The 15,959-nt window shown below is 35.1% G+C and overlaps 1 protein-coding gene across 2 annotated transcripts in view; it reads right to left on the bottom strand.

Moving 5' to 3' along the window:
* Window positions 1-15,959, bottom strand: part of LOC139962880 (glutamate receptor ionotropic, kainate 2-like) — a 111,191-nt gene that overhangs the window by 39,996 nt on the left and 55,236 nt on the right. For both annotated transcript variants that reach the window (XM_071963263.1, XM_071963262.1), the window contains exon 3: window positions 12,096-12,254. In XM_071963263.1, the coding sequence (XP_071819364.1) occupies window positions 12,096-12,254 (159 nt within the window). The remainder of the gene's footprint in view (window positions 1-12,095; window positions 12,255-15,959) is intronic.

A 15,959-nucleotide genomic window follows, 5' to 3' on the forward strand; every position in this document is an offset into this window, starting at 1 on the left:
TGTACTTGATACTTGATTGCTGGTTATCTGTCTTTAATATGGGTAAAAAAAAAATTTTGGTTGCCTCAATTAAAATTTAGACATTTCTCATTCATAACAAGTTATGTGATATTTACACATAATTATTCAGTTTCATTTTAGTTTACTTTCTATCCATTGACTGTAAATTGACTGTATTTTCGTCTGTCTACAAATCTTTTGTCTCAATTTCTGTTCGCAAGTTAGGTTCTGCCTGCATGTGTGTACCTACATGTGTGTACCTGCATGTGTGTACCTGCATGGGTGTACCTGCATGTTGTGAACGTGATGTAATGTTTGAGATGTAAACAGTGAAAACACTGAAAGATATTAATAGCACCTTTCGTACGCAGTGGTCTTTACTGTAGCCTGTCAATTCACTCTTACCCCATATATTATATCTGCTGCACCCGTTGTATACCAGCCCGCCCCCCCCCACCCCATCCCTGAAGGAGGTCCGCAAAGGTCGACGAACTATCCATTTCTTACTAAACCTGCTGCTGCTAATTGATTTCACTGGAGCGGGGAAGGGGAAGGTACAATGGAAGCAAAATCAGCGGCATTAAAAGTTAACAAACAACTTTAAAGCTTACGGAAAATATGTACATAACAGATAGGCAGGTGAACGCTATAAACATAAGTGCAGCAAAATCTTATGCACACACACACACACACACAAATATCACGAAATATCATATAATAAACATTGATATTCAATATTTTCATGGTATTTAATTAAAAAACGAAAAACCTTTCAACTGTTGCTTCATTAATACAAAAACCGGTTTGTAACTATACCAGAATCAACTGCCTTCCTTTTTATTTCAATAAATGAAAGAAACACCTCAGCGCGCTGTAGGGTTATTCACCTTGGCACGCTGAATTCCCTTGTCGAATGTTTCAGCATCAAACGTTCCTTTTTTTTAAAAAAGACAGAATAAATAGTATTTAAAAGCGTTTGTATAGAGCTAAAGCGTTCCTCCTCTTATCTGGGTAAACGAAAATTGCAATGAAAGAAGGGAGATTTTCTCATTCATAAGGGAAATCAAAATTAGCCTCGTCAGTAATGTTACGGCTATACAACGAGCAGTAGGAAAGAACGTTATGTTTTTGTGATGGCATGGGTTTTTATTTTATGTCTCTCTACAGAACCTGACCTAACTTTAAATATATTTACGAATTGATGTATGAATAGATTTATGAATAGATTTACGAATAGGTTTACGAATAGATATGTGAATAGATTTACGAATAGATTTATGAATAGATTTACGAATAGATTTATGAATAGATTTACGAATAGATTTACGAATAGAAGTATGAATAGATTTATGAATAGGTTTATGAATAGATTTATGAATAGATTTATGAATAGATTTATGAATAGATTTATGAATAGATTTATGAATAGATTTACGAATAGAATTACGAATAGATGTATGAATAGACTTTATGAAAAGATTTATGAATAGATTTATGAATAGATTTACGAATAGTTTTATGAATAGAGTTACGAATAGATTTATGAATAGATTAATGAATAAGATTTATGAATATATTTACGAATAGATTTATGAATATATTCATGAATAGATTTATAAATAGATTAATGAATATATTTACGAATAGATTTATGAATAGACTTACGAATAGATTTATGAATAGATTTACGAATAATGAAATGAAATGAAATGAAATTTGGCATAGCCTGGCCGTCCTACGTTGAACCAAGTTGTATGGTAATGAAAAAAAACCCAGTTTCGTTGAGTTCATCATTTTAAAACAGTCCTCGGTCTTACGCCATTTAACAAACAATTCCCAGAATGTCAGCAAATCAGGTTGCCAACTTCCCCTGACCTCTCGATTACTAAGCCTCATTGCTTCAAATGCCGCCGCCTTTATCCACTCCGCTACCGCACCGATATGAATATCAAATTAATACCGCACATTTTAGTACACCCTTTATAGCTTTATAACAAAAAAAATTGCTCTTTGGTAATGACGTAAATTTGACATCAGAAGTAGACATTTAATATGTTCTTTTATTCTCAATTTCTGAGTAATCTTGTAGAAACCTGACACTCTTTCCAATCATTACATCGACGGAATCTTATATACCGTAGTTTTTAAAATTAAAGGGAAACACCTCTTAATGAGACCATCGGTAATAGCTCCATGATGAAACGGAAGGAGTTACAAGTGATGAAGTTTTTAATCAGTACGAATTAGTCAATTTAGTTGAATGGATCTCATTGATTTCAAATGTATCAATCCCTCATAGTTAACCAATGGGAAACTTTTTGGAAATGACGTCATATATCGCTTCATGGTTCATTATAAAGTTCAACACTCGCAGTAAACAAACAGACAAAGAAACGGACGAACAAACACACAAACAACACAGACTCAATCATTCTGGTTTCCTATATAACCATCTCCGCAGGTATTTTAAAACACCACGATAAAAACATTATATCATGTGTTACAAAGAATAGTTCAAATACTTGTTTTCAAGCCATTTCTTAGTCAACTCTTTTTGGTCAAACTCACCTGTTCTACTTCATCGGAATACAATACCAATTTCGGAAGTGTTTCTAAATTTCGCGTTTCTTGTTTAAGTCTTTACATTTTACCTATAACTTAACCAGATTGAATCAGGTCCTGTGGGCAAGATGTTCATTTTCAGCAAATTGTAACCCGACAAGATTAAGTTTTTTTTTTACGTCTGATTTTCTTTCTTTCGTTTAACTTTATTTCTAAGCTTTCTTTTTTATTACATTTAAATTTCCTTATTTAGTTAACCTCTCTTATAAACTGATCCGTCAGCCATAATCCACTAAGACTCCTTCATTTGGGAACAATAAATTTGTCATTTGATATTACGACATGGTTCAAGTTCAGTAACTTACATTGCAATTATACGATCAAATGCAACTACATAAAACCCGTCAATGTTCTGTAGATTAAATTGAATCCTGACATTTCATTCTAAGCGACACCGTTTTCTGAATCTTAAACTTTAAAGTGCAACATCACTTTATCAGGTCAAAACAGTTTCCTAAACGGTCGTACAAGTTGAAGGGGGGGGGGGGGGAATGGACTCTACGGATGTCCGTAACATCCATATACTCGGAAAAATAGAAAGCGGTAGCCTTGTTTGAAGGTCTGTGAAAAGTCGACGAACGAACAAGGCCCATTGGGACAAAGCTTAATTCACAATCATTTCATCGATTCGCCGCCAAATCATGTTTTACACGTCATTGGAGCAATTCTTTTACATAACGCAGTCTGTGACATATACGACCGGGATACAGATTACATGTAAAGTGTTCATAAGGTAGAGGCTGTATAGCTGCGCAAAGATTTGTGCATAGTACGGTTCTAAGAAGGAACTAAGAAATATAACCTATGGCATTACATTTTTTTGCACTATCCAGTAATTACCCGAGTGAATCTGTTGTTAAGTGCGAGGCGATTCTCTAAGTTTTGGTATACTAACTGAAACCAGCTACTTTAAATGTAGAACTTTGTACCATCGTACGACCTCATACTACGTTATACTACATAATTATGCAGCATACTACAACATACTATATTACAGTAAATCATACTATATCATTCTAATTTATACTATTTCATACCACAGTAAAGTAGTGTAATGCATCATACTACAATATATATCATAATATTTCATACTATTTCATACTACTTTATACTCCATGATTATGCAGCATACCACAGCATACTAAATTATACTAAATCATACTATATCAGCAAAATACAGTGTAATGCATCGTACTACGTTATATATACATCATACTATTTCATACTACTGAACGGCATGTATCACATCATCATGTAGCCTACTAAAGCATAATATATTCTACTAAATAATACTACTTCATACTACAATAAAGTATAGAATAATACATCATACTACATTATATATACATCATACTATTTCATACTACTGTACGGCATATATCACATCATCCTGCAGCCTACTACAGCATAATATATTCTACTAAATCATACTACCTCATACTAAAGCAAAGTATAGAATAATACAACATACTACCTCATACTACAGCAAAGTAAAGAATATTACATCATACTACCTCATACTACAGCAAAGTATAAAATATTACAGCATACTACCTCATACTACAGCAAAGTATAGAATAATACAGCATACTACCTCATACTACAGCAAAGTAAAGAATATTACATCATACTACATTATAAATACATCATACTATTTCATACTACTGTACGGCATATATCACATCGTCATGTAGCCTATTACAGCATAATATATTCTACTAAATCATACTACCTCATACTACAGCAAAGTATAAAATAATACATCATACTACATCATACTACAACATATATACTACCGCATACCATATCATACACATTAATGCTATGATACATCAAAAGTAAAATACGTATCACGTAAAAAAATTGTCTTGAATCAAGAAATAAACCAAGGATTGTTGCTCTTTAAAGCGTGATAAAAACAAGGCAAAGTGAGTAAAATGACTGCCATTACATATCTCGGATAAGAAGAAAAAAAGGGGGGTGGGATGGATATATAAAACGGAAATATGGAATCGATATATTGTCGATTTTGCTAGGAGCAATGATCATCTAATGTACGTCTTCTCATCAAAACGTGATACACATCTTGAGAAATGTTTTATCATTTTTCTCTTTTAAGATTTTGAAAGCAATTTTCTACAACAAGGAAAATGGAACCCAAGCAAAAAGCAGAGATAGATTTAAAAGAAAAGAAAAAAAAAATATATACGTTTGCAGAATCACAAAAGGAAACTGAGCAGAGACACTTTGGCATTTTAGTAAAAGCCACCTTGATTAATACGAGTAGAAAACGATATATACCATTAATAGCAACAGAAAGCTGTTGCAGACCAAGTCACACTAACGTCACACACACACACACCCATGTTTGTGTTTCATTCAGACCGAGGACCCCATTGTATTTTCCATTGTTCAAATCCATGTACCCTAAATTTAACAATACCCCATACAATAGAATTCTTCCGAGGACGTGGTGATTCTTTAGAAATGACAACCGAGGACCTGAAATTCTTTTGTTCAAGTCCTCGGTCAGATAGCAAAACAAACGCACACACACACACAAGAATGAATGAGTCATAAATGCAAATAACTGAATAATTACTCTCAGTTGGCCCATGTTAGTACTGTAAACAAGAGGCGCCGAGATATATGCGGCGTTATGTACGTGAGGGGAACACGAATAATGTATAACCCACTCGTTGTCCGTTTCTATATGTACATTATAACGAATTGATAAATCCTTCCCTCATCATTGGTTTGAATTGATCATCGACGTGATCAGACATAGCCAGTTATTCAGGTGAGATCAATTCTTCTCCATCTTTGAATTAGTAAAAGAGTAAAAAAAAAAAGGTTTTCCTTAAGAAACGAATCCTGCAGTTTGACCCCCACCCCCCAATATTTTTTTTATGAAGATAAAAAATGGTTACTATATGCAAACTTGGTGACAGCCTATGACATTTGTTTCTTTTAAATTTCTGAGAAAAAAATCGTAAACCTAAGAAATGAACACTGGAAAGTCGACTGGAAAATTATAAGCAAGAAGTAAACAAACTGGGTTTGTAACCATGACGACATCACAGGTAAGTATACCGTTCTAAAGTAAAAAATTGTCGTTGCTCTTTTCCAGTTTTGAGAATTATCTTGCGAGTGAAAATGTCACAGACAGTACTTTTGGAAACTTTCAGGAATAATTTTGAAATCTGCTAACATTTTAGGGACGGTTACAAAGTTATTTATTAGGAGCAGAATGCGACACCCAGCTCATTTATAAGTGGCTTTACCTGCCAGACTTATTTTTGTATATTACCATCATATTTCATATTTCAAAACTCATTTATGTTTTACACTAATATCCAAGATGTTCCTTTCTCCCACTCTCCCTTATTTAGGTATAATCTGAGAACATTATTTTTCACTCGCTCAAAGAGAAAGAATAAAGTCTTCCACGAGAGATTTAGCACCCCGCGAGCATGCAAACGGACTTTTCACCATATGCAAAAGAAACCCATATGAACTTATATTACAACGCCATAATGATCTGGATAAATAACCGTGTATTAATCATAGATATGCACCCACAGGCGATATAGCTGTACTGTAAATCGTTCTTTTCTGACGATTTTGAAAACTCAATCCGTCGCAAATGCACATATACTGAGAAAGGCGGAGATATAGAAAGAGAGAGGAAGGGAGAGACAGGGAGACGGAGAGATAAAGAGAGAGAAAGAAGGAGAGAAAACAATAGTAAATGCGAAGATTTGCCAAATTGACTTTTCGAGCTTTAATCAAAATATGGAGGTACAACGCTAAAGTACAAGATAATCCACAATGAGTACAAATTTAGATTTAAAATGAAAAGAGAAAACAAACAAACTGCGGGGCCAACGTGATCTAGTCGCGAATATGCCTGTCCTCCCATTACAACGATTTTTCTTTGCCTCATTTAAAAGGCGTTTTGGCCACTTAATTCTGAATAAAAACAACTATGCATCATGTTACAAACTCCAGTATATATAGCCTTTTTATAAGCCGTTTTTATTATACGAAAAGGGATTTTGTCAATGGTTTTTAAGTTTAAATTTGCGTTTGAAGATAACTTTCCAATAAATCTGATATACTCCGCCGTATATTAAACAGACATTAACGCCGACGTCGACGACTATTGAAAGTCGTGGTATTTACTTCGGGTCAAAGAGGCGGCAGTCGGCATAGGCGGAAGTCGGTTTGGTCGTCCTTTTATCGAACCGTTTACATACGAGATCGCTTTAGTCAATTCATTAATCTACCCATCTACACCATTGATCTATTATATACCGTATCTTAAAACCTGTATTAGTGTCCTTTAATTTTCGAACTTTATTTCTACGTCTTAGGGAGATGAATCATGAACAGGGTCAATTTAATCGAGAGATGATGTAGAGATAGAGATATAGGGAGATAGAGAGATGGAGAGAGTATAAATTGATGAAGATAATAGTTAAACAGAGTAAGAGATGTTGCACCTGGTAAAAAAGATTGAGATACGATGAGGATTATCATATGCATGTCAGATTATTAAACAAGAGCAGAGGGTGTAAAGAAACTCGTGATAATTAAAAAGAAGAAGAATAAGAAGAGGGCAGGCAGGAAGGAATGAAGGGGATTGTAATATTAGTCACTAAGTCGTTATGTAATATACGTGAGTCGAAGAAAAATCAGACGCAAGCATGCTTACGTATATACTAACGTGTTTTAAACGGTGAAGGCTTTAGGCAATGTTTATAATGAGATAAAAACGAATGTCTTGACTATATCTCTGTTCGAAATCTTTTAAGTACAAAGTTAAGAGACCCTTCATTTTGTTTTTTCTTGTTTTATGCTTCCTTATGTCATTTGTTTAACTCAGCCGGCCATTTTTTGGTAGTTACCAAAGGATGACCGTTAAGTTGAAAACCAGAGAAAAATCTACGATTCTTCGATCCAATAGATAACGACGGCTTCTTTAAAAGCAAAATGTTTTGAGGCCAAGTAATTACAAGCAGCCAACTTAATTCTAGGACGTTTTGATTTTGTTTCTGCGATCGGGTAAGCTGTTATTGTCGGATTGTAGAATTCTTTCTTTATATTCTTTCTTTTATTTCCTATTTTTTTCGGGGGGGGGGGGAGTGATTTGAAGGAAAAATTGACTTAATAGTGCGAATAGTCAAGACAGATATAGTTGAACGATATGTATCTTATATTCTATAACAGAAAAAAAAAGTAGTGTATTGCATTCAGAATCAAAACGTGTTTACAAAATTCGCTCAACTGGTCCACGTATTAAGTATAGGATTATGATATGATCAAATGGTTTGGCACAGATATGTTTCATAGGCATGCGAAAGGCATCAACGTTGTTTTCAATTTGTGTAAAATTTAGAGTGAAAAAACACTATATGACTAACTTTGGCTTGGTCCTGCATTATAGAGGGGAGGGGTGGGGGGGATAACGGTCACATGGAAGATATATGGTAAGTTGGCGGGTTGGGGTGAGGGGGGTGGGTGCGTGATAAATGGTCCATTAATGAGAACTTTAAGAGAATATAACCCAAACGCGCAAAATATAGTTTAATGGAGAAACTACACACGTGGTCAGTCCCGTGGCCAGTGGGGGAGGGGTGGAAGGGGCGGTGGGGGAAGGAGGCGGGCTGTAAGCGGAGGGATGGGTTGCATGAATCAACGCCATTTTAGGATAACTTGTTTTCACAACCATTACCCTTGTATTCCATACTTTCTCTCTATACTCCATGGACGTGCAAAATCCCCGTGTATGAATCAATAACTTTAAGACAGGGTTTTCAGCGAATTGTATTGTGAGAGGTCACATTTTTCGCATCTTACCGAAGGCTATTTCCTTTGTATAAACAGTTTGTATTCGATACAACACTCAAAAGTCACAGTATGTCTCTAGGAATCGATACATGCTCTTTCTCAGGTCCTTAAAACACTTTTCAGTTTGGACGAATTTATCATCTCTCTCACGTGTGCACAGAGAGTGGTCATTGTAAGATCATTTACATAACAATAGGAATAATACAATCAATGATGCTATTCTTTGTTCTAATGTTATTGTTACATGTTTGCAGCTGTAGGCGGATACATTGTTGTGTCTAGGTATAGTACTAATCACAAACTGTTCTTTTATTATTTACTAGGCTTCACAGGTGATATTAGCGTGAAAAGAATATGGCAGTCCAAACATTCTAAACGGTAATAGCTAAAACAACGATAGGATATGAAACCTAGCCTGTCTATGAAAACCTAGTGTGTTTGCAACTTGACATTCTCATAACCATTATATACGTATGGATATCATATATATCCTATGTATTATTCCGAACTATATTTATGATTATATTTGCAGTCTACACTTGCATGTGTGTACATAGGATATGTGCGGTGTATGTACTATGTGACAATAATGGCGTGGCCTGTCTCAAGTTTATATACTGGTCACTGAGTGGTCACAATATAACACATGCACCAATAATTTTCAGTAGCTGATCAGATTGTAGCAAAAACAAAGCAAACTGTAACTTTCACGGTGCAAAAATTAACGTCTCTTTAACTTATCTCTGTTCCTTTCAAGCAGCTCAATTGCGATCGGCAGGGAGGTAGGCCACCGGGACCAAATGTGTCACCGACAAAAAAAATCGCCACCGGGTTACCCCTGGCCACCGTATACCTTTAGAAGACATTATTCTTTATCCTTGCATATTTTCCAAGCCCTATACTTGACCTCGGGCCACGTCCCTGTAGCCGATGACCCCCCCCCCCTTTCTAGTCAGATTTTTCCAACCCTGCCGAGAGATAACGATTGTACCTTCTATGAAACATGCCAAAAATTAACCAAATGAAGATTAATGATGTAAGAAAAGAGAACTGAATTTGATTTGCTCCTAAATTCGTCGATCGCTATGACACTGTTCATGACAGCATTTTAACACATTTGAAGGTTAAATGGAAAACTTCAAAGTTTTTACTTCATTTATATTCGATATATGAAACGTGAATATTAATTCTGATAACCTAATTAAGTATTTATTTATGGGAACTAATCATCCACCAGCCATAGAAAGAAGAAAACCCTCAAACCTAACTAACAAATAAATAAAAGTGAGTATGCTTCATACGGATGACTAACTTGACAAAACGTGACAGATTTTAAAAAAAAAAGTTTTTTTTTAACCTTTAGCTTTAATCAAAACTGCGGGATGCCCCAATTAAACCTATTTTTGAAATACCACACAGCTCGGTATTGTGGGGCGCGGTGGGCTATTATGGGGCCCGGTGGGCTATTGTGGGGCGCGGTGGTATCTGAGGGGCTTGGATGGTGTCCGTATGGGTCGATGGAAAAAAGCTGGAAAGGGTGGAAGTATGACTATTCTGCTTATAATGAATTCAGTAGGCTTCATTTTTGAGTTTTATCAGATACAACAATCTCCCCCAACAAAAATATGTTCACCCTTTATCACCCAAATATTGCCACCACCCCACGCCACCCCAGCACCACACACATTCTCGTCCCACACATTTTAAATCCTTACCTTTGACCTGGGATTTGCTCTGCACAGAAACCAATAACGGTAAAAGCTCAATAACGCATACCCTCCTAAATCCTACAACTATGCCCCCTCCCCCCCGCCCCTCCCACCCCTGGCATCACTCACCAATCTCTCCCCTACACTCCATACTATATGCCCAAAGAATTCACCTAAAAAACAAAACAATGAAATTTACTTCATATTTCATACAGGAGTCGTACGAGAGCACGAGAGCTTATAGGTGACATAAAGCCTACATCTTAGAACAGTACACATTATATTCTCAGACCCTTAACTTTAAACGACTTGTCACGTTTTTTGTCTAGCTAATCATATCAACAAACTGCATGCTAATCATAAGCAAAAACAGGGTAAACTACCAACATTGAAACCACAAGAAATAAGTCAAATATATGTCACGTATTGTTTGAGACGCGATGCGTTACCACGTGTATTAGCTTATTACCCTAACACGGTGGAAAGATAAAGACAATCAGATATGGTTTTCAGTCTTTTTTAGTAAACATCACATCATATGTTATATAAATTAATTAATTAATGAGCATAATGTAGGAGTTGATTACATCACCCATGATGAGACGACCTATGTGTAGGCCTATACTGCATGGGGCTAACGTCAATCAAGGCAAAGGTGTATGATAGGGTTAGTGTGTGATTTCTAACATTGTGGTCACTGTTTGTTGTTCAGAACAGCTCCAAACGGCATATTTGTATAAGCCAATTATGTTTTTTTCACGCAAACAATAATTACAATAGCACCTTAAGCAGTTTGCACTACAAATCACACACTAAATGCAACTCTTCGGGTCACACTCCCTCGGTACTTCCTAGTGACCAAAGTAATGATAACGAGAACCCCCCCCCCCCCCCCTCCAAGAAAAAAAGGCTAAGAAGCGATATACATAAGATAATACGCGCCTTGCATTCAGGGTTGTTTTGACCAGCCGATTCACAAAGAGACTTCAGTAACTAATGTCAAATCTTAAAACTTTGCACCACAGTAAATAACTTGATTGTGCTGATAAATATAACACATCGGTAGGCAAGTGCTATTAGGTTTACAGTAAGAACTGAGGATATATATGTAATCTCAACAAATGAATCAAACTGGATTTGATGTGATTTACACATATCCTCAGTTCTTACTGTAATCTTAATGGCACATGCTACCAATTTATCTGCACAATCTAGGTTTTACTTTGGTACAAAACTTTAAGATTTGTATCGGGTGTTTTGACAAACTTTCGGTGTCATTTTACATTTGATCTAAAAATTGTTGTATAATCTGGACGATTGTTTTAGATATAAAACTAAACAGAAACCCAACTTCCAAGAACGATACGGGTGACCTGTTTCCTAAGCAACGTACAGGTATGCATACACCAAGTGTGTGATTTACACTTGTTATGCCTACACAAGGTATGTGTGACAGTTTAATCGGTCTAAGAGGGTGGTTCCATGGAACGCCAAACGGCTGAAAAGGTGAAATGTACACGTTCAGTTCGCAGTGCAAGCTACATGTGTTACGTGATAATTGTAATTGTTCACAATGAGTAAGGATCACGTTGACATACATAAATAATTTAACAGGTTGTATTAGTTCATTAAGCACACATGTACAAAATTTGTTCGTAAAACTTTTGTTTCAATTTAACCTAAATTCTTCTATAGTCTTAGACTGTAAGGAAGAGAAGCCTACACCCTCAGGAGAGGAAAGATTGAATGATAGTCAAACTGTTCCGAAAGTTGGTTTGTCCCTGTGATAATAAAAGCAAGTATAAAAAAATGAGGAGGGGGGGGGGGGGAAGCGACAAACTTGTTTAAGTTTTATATTTTGCTCTTGTTTTCTCTATATCTTTCTGCCATAATGAAAGAGATGCCACTTACCTTCATCTGTAGTATTGACTGTACTGTTCCCTGACGTATATCGAAAGTCTAGTTCAAGGGGCATCAAACTAGAATTCGTCTTAGCCGCTTCGTTTACATTTTGGATGGCGAATGTGAAAGCCCGCTCATGTTCGTCCTCTCCTCTAGGGAATACACTTCCTGTAAAGTTAAAAATGAAGAACTTGAAGAAGGAGAATACGACAGAATATCGGTTTTCGTCTTATAAATACTAGTCTATATTATTTGAACATACAGTGAAACTTGCTATCAACCCCTTATACACTGACCACCAGTCAGAACAAAGAACAGATCGGGTATAAATGTAGGCTGTATGTAATCCCGTCACATCTTCATCGTTTGCCATCTGTGTGTGTATGTATATGTGTTTCTGGCTGAGTATATATGTGTTCATGTATGAGTATGCATGTGTTCCTTTATGAGTATGTATGTGTTTCTGTATGAGTATGTATGTTTCTGGATGAGTATGTATGTATTTCTGTATTAGTATGTACATGTGTTCCTGTGTGAGTATATATGTGTTTCTGTATGAGTATGTATGTGTTCATGTATGAGTATGTATGTGTTCCTTTGTGAGTATGTATGTGTTTCTGGGTGAGTATGTATGTGTTCCTGTATGAGTATGTATATGTATATGTGTTTCTGTATGAGTATGTATGTGTTCCTGTATGAGTATGTATATGTGTTCCTTTGTGAGTATGTATGTGTTTCTGGGTGAGTATGTATGTGTTCCTGTATGAGTATGTATGTGTTCCTGTATGAGTATGTATGCGTTTCTGTATGAGTATGTGTGTGTTTCTGTATTAGTATATATGTGTTTATGTATGAGTCAGAATGTTGTTCTCTTCTCACGACACTAACATTCTTTTAGTTTTCATTGTTAAACCAGAACTGTTAAGTTATTGTCTAATGCTAATAACTGAGACAATTCTGGAATTTTCTCACACATTCCATCATAAACATACATACATATATATATATATATATATATATATATATATATATATATATATATATATAGTATTATTATTATTATTATTATTATTATTATTATTATTATTATTATTATTATTATTATGTTACTTTATATTTTTATTACGAACTTGCCGGCCGTTGAACTATTTACAAGCTGCTCGAAGACAAGAAAGGTGTCCCAGACGTAGGTTTCGGCGGGCTACATGAGTGTTTCGCTTTACACCTGATCGCTATTAGTGCATCTCGAAAAGCTTTTAGCTATGACATGATATGCGCGTGAAGACATGTAGAACACCGACCGATTTAAAAGCTCTCGGCAATAGTCAACCTAAATCACAGACATTCTATACGTAATATTATTACTGTCGAAGTGAACAAAAAAAGTTAATTCTGTGTTTAAGCTCCGAGGAATACACATGAGACATTTAGCATGGAATCGCAAACCTATAACTACAGTAACCAATTTGATAAATGGAAAGTATAATTTCTTCACCCCAACGCCCCCCCCCCCTACCCCTATACACTCCACCAAACAAAGATAATGATAACAAAATGTCTTTATTTACCTAAAGCCTACCTACTAATAACACGTATTGAAGGTGAATCGACCATAATTATATGTTCCTTTTCTTCAGCCTAAGTTGCATGAAAGACGCCCTCCCCCCCCCCCCCATCTGGCCCTCACCATCCCTCATGCAAACAAATATGTTCGCTATCTAATTCCTTGTTCGATTTAAATGTTCAACTTCTTCCGAGACAGTTTGCTGTAGTATTATATATATTATATAGTACTTTACATATATATATATATATATATATATATATATATATATATATATATATATATATATATATATATATATATATATATATATATATATGTAGATATATATATATATATATGTAGATATATATATATATATATATATATATATATATATATATATATATATATATATATATATATATATATATAAATTATTGCAGGCCACAAGTCTTGAAGCAGTTTATGGTACTACCGTATGTCTCAGACTTTTCTCCAGACGTATATTTCAATTTAATACCTCACAAAGTTTAAGGACACGAAATATAGACCTGACCCAGACAACGAAGGAATACTATCCTACAATTCATTGACATTTATTAAAATAAATTAGTAATGAGTTTGTATACGGTGGAAAACATCACTTTATCAAGAGGGGGAAGCTTAGAAATAATATACATCATACTATAGTATGTTCAACAAAGGAACGCAAACTTGTCACTTATTTGAAGGTAATTTTCTTATGTGTACTTGGAAAATTTTGATATAATTTGTATATACTGAATATAAAATTCATGACTTCCCTCCAGAGAAAAATACTGACTGGGTGGCGTCATTTTCTTGCAACGCTAAATGCCAAGTGGAATACATATTTAATATAACCTACACATTTCATCTTCTTTTTTTTTTAGGTTTCCCAGAGCAATCTTCTCCAACGGCGCTGAACTCTCATTTTATCGCCAAAGGATTCTTCAAGAAGATATTTAATAGGTCATCGAGTGTTTGGCATTCTAAGACAAGGGAATCCGTCATTGCTAAAAAAGTGTTTGCGATGAAAACATATTTTGTGATATAGACAAAAATTGATGTTTAGCTCATGATGCTGTTTGATGACGGTTTCTTTTGCGATGCTATTGATGATTTCTTTGTATTTGTGATACCATCTATATATAAATTTCGAGATACGGCTTTAGGAATAACAAATGACTTCCAGTTGGTTAGAATAATGTTTGATCTCTAGACTGAGTAAGGCAAATATGTCACCAAAAACAGAACTAGTATTGTTCGATACAGGTGACAAACGCCTACAGTGGAATTACTATACCATCCTTACCGGTTTCGAACCTCTGGACATACAATCAGCGTCCATAGCCTAGTTGGTTAGGGTGTCCGCATATAAAGCGGGAGGCCCTGGTTCGAATCCCGGTGGAGGCTGGAAGTTTTTTCGCTGTTCTAAATTTATATATTTTTTTATTTATATATATGTTATATATATATATGATTGATATATATATATATAAATATATATATATATATATATATATATATATATATATATATATATATAACATATATCATATACAACATATATATATATATCATATATATATAACATATATCATATATAACACATTCATCATCAATACTCAATATCATACCACACTCGTGCTGATAAATCAGACAGAAAATAGTCGTTTCATTTCGTTATGTATATCTAAAGCATTGCCTAATCGTATGACTGATTGAACAGACCGACGCCCCCGAAGGGCAAGGCCTCGCGAAAGATTACACAAAGAAAAAAACATGGGCCAAGATACGAGAAGACGTATCGCATCGTGACAGGGACGTGACGGGCCCGTAACAGGTCGGAAATAGAATTAGGTATATGGGATTGGACGCGTCTTCAATCAGCCGTTACTTTTGATTAAATAACTGGTTCACGTAAAGTGACATATAGCCCAACTGAGGGCCCTTAGTGAGTTTCAGATATTAGCACGACCAGAGATCAACTAAAAGGGTTAAAAAATGGGTTTCTTCCTTTCCTCTAACATTAATGTTTCATCACCAATATCATGTGTTTATTGCGTAAAAAAACGCCTTCTGTGTAATTTCACTTCCGAGTTTTATGTGAAAACGAGTTCTATATATAAGCCACGTTTACACTATACAATTCATATATTATTTATCACTCTTTTTCAGACTTCGCCTCAATTATTGACGAAATAGTTGGCCTCATGGACGTTATTTAAAGAGAAGTGAGAGAAGAATGGGATGGAAAGAACATTAGTCGTAATGGATACATATATACATATATATAGATATATATT

This window comes from Apostichopus japonicus, chromosome 21 (genome assembly GCF_037975245.1).
Source record: "Apostichopus japonicus isolate 1M-3 chromosome 21, ASM3797524v1, whole genome shotgun sequence".
NCBI classification, from domain to species: Eukaryota; Metazoa; Echinodermata; class Holothuroidea; order Aspidochirotida; family Stichopodidae; genus Apostichopus; species Apostichopus japonicus.